Below are 13,202 nucleotides of genomic sequence, written 5' to 3' on the forward strand. Positions count from 1 at the left end.
TTCATCTTATAATATTTTGGGGGAAAAATTAATTGAATATGCACTGTTTTTCTTAGCCAAGAATGTGTTCTTTTCTCCATCTCTTTCATGTGGCCATCCCAAAGTACCCAGATGTGACAGTATGCTGATCTCAAGCCAATTTCTGGCAACAAAAAGGTATAGGTTTCCCTCCCTGTTCTTTTGGTATCACCTTGATTAAGAAATTCTTAAGGAGGAGACTCTAAATACTGTGCAGTTTCTAAGAAAACCAACAAGCTGTTAATGAAGTAAATATCTGTTTAATTTACAAACATCAGTAGTGTAACTGATATTAGTCTGGAGAAAGACAAAGCACACTGAATTATACATGTACGTTTAGTTTTCTTTGTAAAAATGTTTTTGGAAAGAAACATCTGCATCTTTACAGGGTACCCTGGGATTTTAATGAGGGAAGAGCACGGTCCACTATAAATCCTTATCAATTCTACATTGTAATTCAGCAGCAAACATGTTAACATGGGAACATTAAGGTAATCAAGGAGCTTTATTGTTTGGGGAAAAAAAAATCACAGTTCTTGACATGACAGCCTTTTCTCTCCCCGCCCCACCCCCGGTAAAAGGGCAAAAAAAGTCGAGGAAATAATTAACTTGTAAAAGATCTACTTTTCTAGTGTCGATTGCTACACACCATTTCTGTTCTGTGAGGACACGCTGCAGGGGGGGGCGCTTCTTTCTGTACAATGACCGTCTCAGGCATAGACTTTACATACCCTCTGCAGGTGTCCTGAATGAGGCCAGTAGGTCAGTGACACCAGTGGTCAGATGTCAAGGTAAACAAACAGATCAACACATATTTATCCCAAGATAACACCCTATGTTAGTACTATTGCCAAAAAAACCACAAAAGAATCCTGATTTTTAAGTTTGAAAAATGTACAAAAATATCAGGACAATTATAAATTAATATATATTAAAGCATTGAGGAACAGCAAAAGGATGGCCTAGAATGTTAAGTACAACGTACTTTGATACAATAAATATTTCTCATTGAAACTGAATACTGTATAGGGCTGTTTAGAACTCATAGAAACAAAAATTCATATTATTACTAATTTATTTATCAATAATCTATTGGTTCTTTATCATCTCCTTTGTCATTTATATTACAAAAAATTAATACTGGAAAACGGTAGATAAACACTTTTGTGTGCTTCTCCTGCTAACATGCTGACGTTTAAAAAGAAGATAAAATTTATTTTAGCACTCTCGTCTCCTCTGATGAATGGAACCCAGGTCTTCAGGATACTTTATATTTTGCACAAAATATTTCTCATCCATTCATTCTGGCTGTGAATGCTGGAGTTCCATTCATCTGCCTTGCACCCTCACTCACACACATGTGCTTGGTCTGTCCTCATGAACTGCGTAGATGCAAACCAGGGCACAGGGGATAATGCTCTGGGCAACTTCACATCAGCAGAGAGAACCTCGTCTCTCCGCTGGGTATGTGCTTCTGCTGGTCTCCAGCAAGTTACGAAGATGAATCCAAGTTAACCATGGTTTCCATCGTTGTTCTAATGCCTTCAGGTGTATCATTCTTTATACTTCTCCAGTGTTGGGGAAGCTTTAGTTCAAGCATTTCTTTTTTTTTTTCTAAATGCAGAAAAAAAGTCTTCATTCTCATAATAAAAATAAGTCTGTTCTGTATTTTACAATATATTTCAATTATTTCCACTATGAAGCATTCGTGAGTCCAACAGGGTCAAGAAGTATACAACATTTTCCAAAGACCAAAGCTGCCAGGGACGTGGTTTAGGAGGCGCAGTGGACGCAGCCACACTTCACCACCTTCTCAACCTCGTCCACAAACGATGACCCGTCAGTGCATTCGAAAGCGTATTTCCGTCGCTTGCTCCTCAGAGGTCCGCAGCACTGCCCGCCTGCACACCCCCCTCTGCATTCCAGCCGGGAGACCTTCTTAGTTGTTTGGCAAGCGGCATAGCCCTGCTGCTTTTGGTAATAATCTCTTATCCGCTCCCCTCGACAAGAGATTTCTAGAAAAGAACAAAAAGCACAAGCAGTTTAAGGGCAGTCGCTGTAAGTCGTGCGAAGTGGCCGTGAATCTACAACTCAGTTCAGGAGACACTGCTTTTGCTTCTTGTTCGTAACGGCTGTTTTCAGTGTTATGCTCATATGCCATATTATGGGCTGGTGGCACAGCCTTCAGTTCTTTGAAAAACACTCCTTTTCGGCCTTTATTTTGAGCAAAGTGAATACGATATATGTGGACCGTAAATACTACGCTTTTGGGCTGACAAGGAAATTGGATTCCTAAATCTTTTCCTTTACAGCAAAAATATACATCTTCTGTTTTTACACTACTAACAGCTGGTTTTGTTTACCGAGGGCGCCGTTTCAGAGAGTACGCAATTTAATTTATTAGACCTGGAGTTTAATATCATTCAATCTGTTACTTAATACAAGTAACATTCCACTAACTTCATAAATTACCCAAGTATGAACTAGTTCAAAAAGAGACATCTGCTAAAAGCCTCCATGGGCACGTTCCTCTCGTCTCATCCCTCCGATACACACAACAAAATCCCTGCCAGCTGGAGGCAAAGCACATGCTGATCACGCAGACACAGGAGAAGGAAATAGGTGGGCTGAAATGTCAGCCTGTTTCCATCCCTCTCACCTGCATAATTTACTGTGATACCTCGGTTGATTCTAAGGTCAAAGGCGATTTTGTCCTAAAACTAGAGCAGAATTATTAGTACCCTCTTCTCTGTGCCAGAAGATGAATCAGTAATCTATACAGATGAGAACAGCAGGTAAAGGTAAGAAAGAAGGAAAGTAAATGTGCTCCTGCATAAGGGGAAAGTAGTATTTCATAGCAAATCAAGTGTGAGAAGACTTGTGAAGGGTGTATAATATCTTGCAATGGAGGTTTAGGACATTTCACGTCTGTGCCTTCCTAACACTGTTAAGTAAATCAACAGCAGCAACTACAAACAGTACAAAGATCTGGCATTCCTCAGATCACTCCCCTCTGTGTGTCTTCCTTTCTCTCTCTCTCTGTTCAAAGATGGGGGCCCCTCTTGCTTTGCCAAGATAGAGGTAGGTGCCCAGCTGGGTTGGCTTACCTCGATCACAGCTGTCCCCAGTGTATCCACTGCTGCATTCACAGTAGGGCTGTCCCAGTCCTGAGAGCCTGCACTTCCCATGCTTACACTTGATCGTCTGGCAGGGGTTAAACAGATCCTCCTCTTCATCACAGAGGACGCCCCCATGGCCCTCCAGGCACTTGCAGCTGTAGGAGAACGCGTTGATGGGTAGGCAGGTGCCATGGACGCATCTACGGTGGAGGACCGCAGGGATGGAAATGGGTCAGACGGAGAGGATAAGAATGGAGGGAGGATGATGGATGGAATATAAGGGAGACAATGCTAATGAACTGACTTCTTTCTCTCCCCTCCCCACTCCCCCCTTTCCTTCTTTCCTCTCTGGGGTTTTGCTTTGAGGGTTGGAGTGTGTGGGTTTAACTACCAAGCAGCCCAAACTCACTTATTTCCAAGACAGGGGTCATTGGTCCTCTGGTCACAGAGGGGCCCTGTCCATCCTTCCTCGCACTCGCAGGTGAAGCCGGACTGGCTGCTGGGCTGGCACGTGCCGTGGGCACACACCTTCTTGTGGCACGGCTCACAGCCGGGCAGGATGCCGGTCTGCATGGGCACCTTCCGGAAGTCCTGCAGCTCGCTGTTGATGTAAAGGTTCCGGATGCAGCCGTGGAAGCTGGTGCCGTTCTGCCCGGGGGCCTGGCGCAGAGCTGCGGCCACGTTGTTCTTCCCGGGCATGCCTGCGGGGGAACACCAAGTCAGAGGTCACGCTCCTCGGCGGCTCCCCAGCCAGTGGCCACCCGGACCCTCTTAGCTCTTCCAGCGGGGCAAGAGTCTGCGTGACTCTTCTTTAGGAGGACCAGGCAGCTCAAGCATCCCGTCCTGCGCTTCTCAACCTGGCTGCACATCAGAATCACACTGGGTCTTTGAGAAATACTGATGCTTGGGCCCTCAGCCCAGACGGATTTGATCAGATTATCTGGGTGGAGTTGGGGAGGGAGAAGGGATGTGTGTTTCTTTGTTTCTGCTTTTTGGAAGATGCTCCAGGCAATTCTAATGCACAACTAGAATAAAGAACCTAGTTCACTGGCGGTCAATCTTTAGTTTCTAACATCTGTTTTGTTTTTGTTTTTTTTTTTTAATAAAAAACCCTTATATGGAGGCATGAATCTATAAAACCTAAAATCAGGGCCACTGTACTTAAAAGCAAGGTTGGGAATGGGGGAGGAATTCATGCTCCCTTCTACCTCCACACCCACCCCCTAACCTGGACACACAGCCCAGAAGCCTAGAGCCAGACTGATTCCCTGACCAATCCTGCCCCTTAAAGATGAAGGGCCCAGGGCCCAGAGAGCTCGGCGACATGCTCAGTGTCTCCAGTAAGACTGGGTTAGAATTAAGCCGATGACACAAACTTCCCCAATCTCAGGTCATGGTTCAGTCCCCTGATTTTCAGAGGGTGAGAGCTGGGGTTCACGGGGACCATTCACCCCAGCCCTGCCAAATTCTAAGCTGGCAGCTGGTCCAGCTCACCACTGGCAATGTCCCAAGCTCAGCCGTGGATGTCAGTGTCTGAAAAACTCACCCTGCTTCCAATCAGGACAGCACCTCATTCACATCCTTTTTTTCCCCCTTGCTAATAGAGAGTGAAACCTTCCTATTCCAAGAAATCAAGACTATAAAAGAAATTCCTCCAAAACCAGAATTTGCAATCGTTGTGTATATATATATATACATATATATATATATATATATATGTATATATATATGTGTGTATGTGTGTATATATATATATATATATATATATATATATATATATATACACACATACACACATATATATTCCACCAGTGATGGTCATCTGGTAACCCTTATCTGGCAAAACTGCGGAATCGTTCCATGGCCTAAGCCAGACCCTGAAATAGTTCCTGGATGGGGTCCTACATGAGGCAACCATCCAGGTCGCTGCGGGGGAGGGGAGGGAGCCGAGGCTTTTAGAGCAGCTGACCTTCCCCCCAGCACTCACACCATCCCTGCAACTAGACTCTGAGCTACTGGTTGGAGGGTTGAGGCTGGAAAAGACCAGGGCTCTCACTCTCTAGCGGGTTTGTTGGTTATAAAGACCACGAACCACAGTACTCTACTCTCTGGGTGCTGCCTTGTGGCAGCATCTCCTTTCCCATTTGAAGGAGCTCCATTCGAGGTCTAGCAGGCACCAAAGTCAGATAGCCGCTTATACAAAACCACTAGGCTAGAGGTCAAAGTCTGTATTTTTGGCCTGTGTGCACTTGGGCCAGTCATCTCCCCTCTCTGGGGCTTAGTTTTCTCATCTGTAACATGAGTGGATGGACCAGACCAGTTGTTTCCAAGCCCGTCACACGTAAGAGCCACCATAGGGGCGCTGTTGAGAAGGCAGCTTCCCAGGCCCCCATCTCTCCTCACCTGAGATTCTAACCCAGAATGAAGGTGTGGGCATAGAAATCACAATGTTAACATGCAAGCTCAGGTGACTCTGATGCAGGTGGTCCTGGTCACATCTTGACAGGTACTGAATTAGTGTCTAGGATTTGAAGGTCATGAGTTCAAGTTTTTAGTCTGTGTGTGTCTGGCCTTGGGAACTGGGTTGCTTTGTGGAGTGGAGTCAAAAGGATGGAATGTTCCATTTCCAGGAGTGGACTAGTGACTGGGAGTTCCTTGTTTGGGGGTAAGTTCTTCTCACGTAGTCATATCCATCCATCCAAAACATGTGGACTTTAATGTCCACACATTTATGGTCCTTTCTTCAGAGGTTAAAAAAGAACTTCTTCCAAGACTATTTTCAATTAGTCACACAACACACACATGTGCACATGTCAAGACTAACTACAGACTCATGAAGTTCCACAGCAGGGAGAAGCAATTAGTAAGTGTATTCCTTCTATTCCCAAAGTAACAATGATAAAGGTCTAGCTTTGATTGTAGTAATTTGTAAATGAAAATGTTGATTCATCACACATACAGTTACTTTCAGTAGGATATCATAAAGTCAAGAACTGTCTTAACTCAACCTTTTCAGGTGTTTGGTAGACTTCTGACCAGGGAACTAAGTCTTAACTAAAAAACAGAAGCAGATCCATGTTTTTTTTCCTTTAGCCTTTCCTCTATGCCATGGACCACAGCTGGAATTCAATCTATCAAACAGTAGGTAACTTAGTAGACAGTTTTTAGCCTTAACAAGCTCTACGTATTTCAAAATGGCAATAAACGGACCAACTGTCAACACTGATGTCTTCTGTCCAATGGGGGCATTAGGAGAAGATTTGTGATGGACGGAGGGGTCTCTATGTGCAGGTCTTTACTTTTTAAAAAAAAAAATCCCTTTAAGTAATGTATGTTCTGGTTGGACTATTATACAGAAAAACATAAAGATTACATTGCTTTGTATTAAGTAAAGCCTATATCATGGGTAGTTGAAAACCCAAAGGTAGGGAAACCTGCCTCCCTGTTTTGCTAGAAAATACTCCTGCAAGGGCCTAAGGCATGGAATGCATCACCTTTGGGCCATCTTTCTTGGGGAGTGTTCCTGTTTGCAGACTTTGAGAAAAAGGAGAGCTTGTTTACCTTGCTCTCCTTTGCTAATTCAGGTTCTCCTGCCTTTACCATAAAGAATTCAGGGCTGCAGTCTTAGGACTGCATTGTATTTTTAAAATCCGAATTACCCTTGAGACTGTCCTCTGAGTGGGAAGGAAATGAGCCTAGTGTGTTCTCTGGCAGTGACGCTGGTTGGAAGTGGAAAGAGGCACCATCTGGATTCTTCCAGGCCCTCTACCCTTAGAAGGATTAGCACTTCTCAGTACTAATTTAAAACATTTTTTTCCCCTTTTTGGAAAAATGTTCTGGTCCAAGCACTCCCATTCTGTACTTATTATTTTCACCACATTCTAAAGGGGTCTTAAAAGATTTAATGAAATGATTTCTAATGAAAGCATAATAAAATCAAGTGAGGGGCAAGTCCAGAAATCAATGAAAGGCCACAGAACTTAGACTGTTTCCTTTTCTGCTCCTTGTTAAGAAGGTGAGTGGCAATGCAGGTGGCTTTGGGGTTAGACAGACCTGAACTCAAACGAGGTCTCTATCAACTTGGACATATTCCATGAAGTCCCTTAGGGATTATAAAACAAAAAATCATACCTACTTCCTAAAGTCTCTGAGGGTTAAGACTGTAAAAGCAGCATTGCATTGAGCACACAGCATGTGCTTAGTAAATATAATTTCTTTTCTCTCCAACCACAGGTAACATCTGTGATTTGCTTCACCCATCCCAAAGCAACTGCCGTTCATGGTAATGCAGGCAAGAATGGACGGCTTTTGCCTGTTAATGAATCCCACAGAGTGATTCCCATGAAGCAAATAGATCAGTCAACTTGCTGCATGGACTTAATATGAGATACTTTTATTACAAATGTATTGTGGTTTCATGAAGATGTGACTGCCTTCCCCACTCCCCTGGCACAGAAGGGATATTTCTTTTTCAGCTTTGTATTCTTCATGCACCTATTAATTTCGTTCTCAGCTTATGGGAGGTGCTCAATAAATATTTACAGAAATGAACCAAAGACTTTTTAACTGCTTTAAAAAAAAATCAGAAGTCTATCAAAGTGTTCAGATTTTCTACTGCTGAAATGATTAAAAACAGAAGTGCTCTAGAATTTCAGGAAATTTCCCAAAATGCTTTTAGGGAAGGCTTTGAGGGGTTAAGAAACTTATGTAGCATCCCAAGGTCGTTACTGTGAAAATAATGATGTGAAGTTCATGAAAATACCTGTCATGGTGAAGAAATTGGTTACATTGACCTGTTCAGAAACTTTAGCTTATTTATCTGTAAAATGAGTTAATTTTATCAGTCAATTCAATGTAATTTAATTCAGTGCAACTCAATTCAAAATCATATGCTTTCTTGGTCCTTTGCCTGAAATTTGAAATTCTGTCTCCAGTATATATTTACTCCTCCAGATAGAGGTAAAAGTACAAGCTCTCTCCATCACAGGTCTTCTCCTCTGAGCTCCTTCAGAAGTTTGCTCAGGCTCTATCCCTCATCTATTTACTCATCTGCCTTCTTGCTGCTTAAAAATAAAGTCAAGTCTTCACTCTGTCATTCCAGGCCCTAATCCACCTTTCTGACCTTCTCCCTTGTTCATTCACCATAAGGTCTTAGCTAAAGAGAAGTACTTCCTGCTGCCCCAATACAATTTGTACGTTTAATTTGTTCATTCATTCATTTGATTTCATTAATAATTATCCTATCCTGTACATGAGTTCGCAGATGATAGAAGAGGCATTCCAGCATAGCGACATTTAACTGAAGCTGGTAGTGTTCGCCTCCTTAAGAGTGCTGGGGTGGGTCACGTGCTCCTCAGTTTGCATCACACTTGACTCCCTGTCTTCTTCATTGTCTGTATTTGACCTCTAACCAGCTTTCTTTTTCCTGTACACCAGAATAGTAAGATTAGATTATATGATGTGTAAATCACCTAGTATGTGACAGACACAAAAGAAACATTAATGTCCTTCTCCACTCCAACCACGCATTTTGTTAGACCCAGAGCCAGGGTTACAACATGGTCTCTTATCACCCATTTAGGGCTCTTTCTTTTCTATCCTTGCTGTCCATCTTTCAATGACTGATCAATGACCATGGCACCAGGCATCAACAACTTCAGGATCAGTCTGTGATGAGAATCACAGGGTTTGGGAATCCACGGAATTTGGAAAAGAGCTTACCTCCAACATAGAGTGGGGAGTCAAAATTCAAAGTGGACTGCTTTGACAAGTTGGTGATGATTTTGGGGCTCCCTCCATCCACAGACAGGGAGAGACTTTGATCCAGGGCGAGTAGTTCCACAATGTGAAAATTTCCATCATTGATCGTCTCCACGCTATTAAAAAAAAAAAAGATAACTTAACTGATCCTCCAATTTTATATTTATTAAAGAAAAGGAGGACGGGCTTCCCTGGTGGCGCAGTGGTTGAGAATCTGCCTGCCAATGCAGGGGATACGGGTTCGAGCCCTGGCCTGGGAAGATCCCACATGCCGCGGAGCAACTAGGCCCGTGAGCCACAACTACTGAGCCTGCGCGTCTGGAGCCTGTGCTCCGCAACAAGAGAGGCCGCGATAGTGAGAGGCCCGCGCACCGTGATGAAGAGTGGCTTCCGCTCGCCGCAACTAGAGAAAGCCCTCGCGCAGAAACGAAGCCCCAACACAGCCAAAAATAAAAAATTAATTAATTAATTAATTAAAAAAAAAAAGGAGTTACAATTCAAACTCCAATAAGCTCTTTTTGGGAAAAGATACTCCTATTTAACATTAATAAAGATAAAGGCCAATAGTTGATTTTAAAATAATAGATATTTTCAAGGAGATATAATCATTTTTTATTTCTTGGGTAATACAAAATACAAAATAAGTTTGTTCTCCCATTGGGAGAAGTGGAAATGAATACATTTTATCATTATCCAATCACATTCTCCCAGTATGTAGAAATTCCAAAGCATAATTTATGCATTTGATTTTAAATGCCACTAAAGTTTCATTTGTTCAGATACTGTTACTCCTAATTGTATTCAAAAGACAACTAACTTATACCTGTGCCAAATATACTTTTTAGACATTGATCTTAGGGGATCATTGGTCTCTGCACTCTTAAGCACTACACAGCAATACTTATCAGAATCAAACATACATATAAATGCAGGAAGAACCAACTTGGCAGGATCACTGCACTTTTTGAAATTTGTTAATTGATAATATACTCTCACTTTCTTTGCATTTTTCAGAAGGATGTCCATCAAATGATATTACTGTGAAGATGATTACGCTCAGTGGAGAGGTGGGAATAACGGATTAAATAGAATGCTTAACATAGTCATATCTAGGGAGTCTAGTGATGACAAAGGTTCTTCAATTTCTCTTCTATAACTTTAAAGGGATAGGTCCAACAATCATTACATCTGCCTTCTTAAAAATTTGAGAGGGCTTATGGAAATTCATAAAATGGACAAAAACAAAGAGACTAAGAAACAGGTAAACGGAAAACGACAATTGAAAATGAAGCTGGGTGCAATTAGCAGGTAGGTGCTGTAAGGTTTTAAAGGGTAGCTGTCAATCTAACACAAGTGTTACATCAGGCAAAGATGCAAACAGGACAAATGAAACAGGAGCAACAAAGAAAACAGGATCAAGAGCGAATATGAAAGAACTAATATACTGAGATGTTGACTCGAAAGATTGGAAAAAGGGCTCAAAAAGGGAAATATGGGAACATATTATAAGGAGGATCGTGAATACCTAATACTCCCTATGCAAGATGATTGCTTAAATTTCCAGGCACTGATATTTAAGTTTGCAAATATGTCAAGCCTGGAAAATAACAGAAAAATGTATAGATATTTCTTCATGGTTCTCACCACAGGAGTCTAATCTTATTCCATTGTTTGCCGACATGAAATAAAATGTTTTTGTGATTTGACAACAATATAAGCCATTCTGCAGAGCTGTGAAAACACCTCAAGTTCTCTGGTGTTAAGTAGTTAAAAGTGTCCACGTGTGCAGGAATTTTTAATAACCTGTTTCAGATATCATCTTTAAAAAAATAAATGTTAGATGTGCCAATCAATATTTTTGTCTTTTACACATTTAATTATCCCAACACTTGATGCCACTAAAATCAACAGAGGAAACAATATACAAGGAAAATACTTTCTAAATAAAGTTGCATACCAGCTGTTAGTGGTCTTAAATAATACCAACTACTGGTTAAACATACAGATTTTAGAATCAGATAAGCCTGGATTTGAATGCTGGTCTTGCATTTATTAAATGTTTGACCTTAGATAAGTAACTTAATTGCTAATAAACTTCAATCTTCTCTTCAGTAAATGCTAACAAATATTCCCCCCTCCTATGGTTAATTTGAGGTCTATCCCTATGAAATGTTTTTTTATAATGCAGAACAAAACATCTAGCCTATAGAAAGTGCAAAGTTAAACGCTAGATATTAGTATCACCACCGTCATCATCACTACCACCACCACCACTGTCATCATATAAATAATCCAATACTACTTCAGAATCTTCTTCAAGAAGAAATTAGTCAGGCTTTATTTTTAATATTAATTATAAGATAATGCTAAAGATTGGCAGAAATATAATAACTTCTTTGGGGACATATTCAAATTATTAGAAGTTTTAAGTAAAACATTAATATAAAGATATACATAGAGAAGGTGGTAGTCAATTGCTTTTTCCTTTGTCATCATATACAACTCTTTAAGTGGTTTTATATGAATGCTCTGTGAACCATGACCTTATTTAATTTATAAATATTAATAATGGGGCCCCCCTTTTCCCTTTACAGTTGCAAAGAAAAAGACTCATTTGTACTAGGGAACTGGTTCTTGGTCACACATCAGTCTTAGGCAATCGATCTAGGTATGTCATTGTTGATGATGGTGTTTGGTGCAGTGTAACTGAAAGGTTTAATACCTTTAAAGTTCTGCACACTCTAAAGCAGTGTTTCAGCTGGGAAGCTGGAGGTAAGTAGTTTCATTATTAACTCATTTTACTTCCTACTCTTTTATTCCTTTTTTTTTTTTTTTCTTTCTTTCTTCCTTTTTTTTTTTTTTTTTTTTCCTGAGTACATGTCTTTAACTCCCACTAATTGTAAGCTCCTTTAAATCAGGGGCCCTGTATTATTTATTTATTTCTTCCTTAATGTATCCAGTAGTGTCTGGTAAATAGTAGATGCTCAATAAATGTATGTTAAGTAAATTAAAGATAGGGGAGTTGTATTAAGAATAACATATAGAGTTTATTTAGTAATACTAGTTGGATTACAGTTATAGATAGTCAAGATCCTTCAGGCATACTTAGGACAGGACATCCAAAAGATGCATTTTATTAAAAAATTTGGAATTTTCAGTGGTGATATCCTGAAAGATAATGTTGGGAGGTAAGTCTTGCTCAGCTTATCCTAGCTCCTGTTAGATGTGAGACACTGAGTTACTGTGACTTCAGTTACTTTTTCTCTGCTTTCTTCTCCTCACTAGGGAAATGCAAGTAATAAGATCAAAGAATTGCACAGCACCTACTATGGGTCAACTTCACATGCACTAACAACTCATTTAAGACTCACAACTCTAAATTTGGGCACTTAGGGAACCCAAGATGGCACAGCCAGTGGCTAAACAGATTTGAAGCCAGGCTGTCTGGTTCTAGAGTATGTGCTTTTAACTATTATTCATCACTTTTAAAATAAAAAACCTGAAGAGTATCTAGTACTGTACAAATGGCATGTGTTTGTTCTCACCACTAGCCAGCCTTTAATAGATGATTTCTCTCCCAAACAGCCCAGGAATAAAGTTCTATGGAAAAAAATCTTATATGATCGTTGCACAAGTTGGTACATTTACTAAAAATCATTGAACGCATATGAGATATACAGATTTGAAACCTGTTTTTGGCTTCTCTTTTCCCAATTATAAGTGAAGTTCAGACTGACTACACTTTTCTCCTCCCAAAAGCTTTCAATGTCTAATCTGATGATTCCAGAACTTGGTAAGAGTTACCACTGAGCTTAATTCGGTTTATATTTCTCAGAATTAAGTGAGGCCTTGCCCAGGTTTTTAACAGATAAGTATTGTGAAATTAATATTTTTAGATTCTTTGGTTTTAAGATGATACTGTGTGTATGGGGCCTGAAGAGAATATGGCAGAGCTAAGAGTATTCTAAATTGGTGTTTCATGCTGTCTCCTAAAGCCAGAGATCTGGGGGTTGCCCAGGAGTCCTTTGTCTATATACCCTTTCAAAATAAAAGCAGTGATTGACACACCAGTTGTTGCAGAATAAAACTAAGCCATCATCGATTTTACAGTCTATCACGGTCATCTCCTACCTATCCACCTGCGATGTGTAACATCCTTTTGGGTCCTGACAAGTACTGACAAACACTCTTTCACTACTCCCTAGGGAACTATATACTCCATGACTCACAAAAGTCGCAAGTGAACCACTTAACAGTGAGTCTTTCCACTAGGAACATAAATTGCATTTACTACCTTTATTACGT

General features: G+C 40.6%; 1 protein-coding gene across 4 annotated transcripts in view; it reads right to left on the minus strand.

The window, feature by feature from the left end:
* Positions 1-258: 258 nt before the first annotated feature.
* Positions 259-13,202, minus strand: part of SLIT2 (slit guidance ligand 2) — a 379,752-nt gene continuing 366,808 nt past the window's right edge. For all 4 annotated transcript variants that reach the window (XM_036853383.1, XM_036853386.1, XM_036853384.1 and 1 more), the window contains 4 exons: positions 8,859-9,013; positions 3,547-3,838; positions 3,126-3,337; positions 259-2,033 (listed from right to left, as the gene is read on the minus strand). In XM_036853383.1, the coding sequence (XP_036709278.1) occupies positions 1,792-2,033; positions 3,126-3,337; positions 3,547-3,838; positions 8,859-9,013 (901 nt within the window). In that variant the 3' untranslated portion in view covers positions 259-1,791. The remainder of the gene's footprint in view (positions 2,034-3,125; positions 3,338-3,546; positions 3,839-8,858; positions 9,014-13,202) is intronic.

Source organism: Balaenoptera musculus, chromosome 5 (assembly GCF_009873245.2).
Source record: "Balaenoptera musculus isolate JJ_BM4_2016_0621 chromosome 5, mBalMus1.pri.v3, whole genome shotgun sequence".
In the NCBI taxonomy this organism is placed as follows: domain Eukaryota; kingdom Metazoa; phylum Chordata; class Mammalia; order Artiodactyla; family Balaenopteridae; genus Balaenoptera; species Balaenoptera musculus.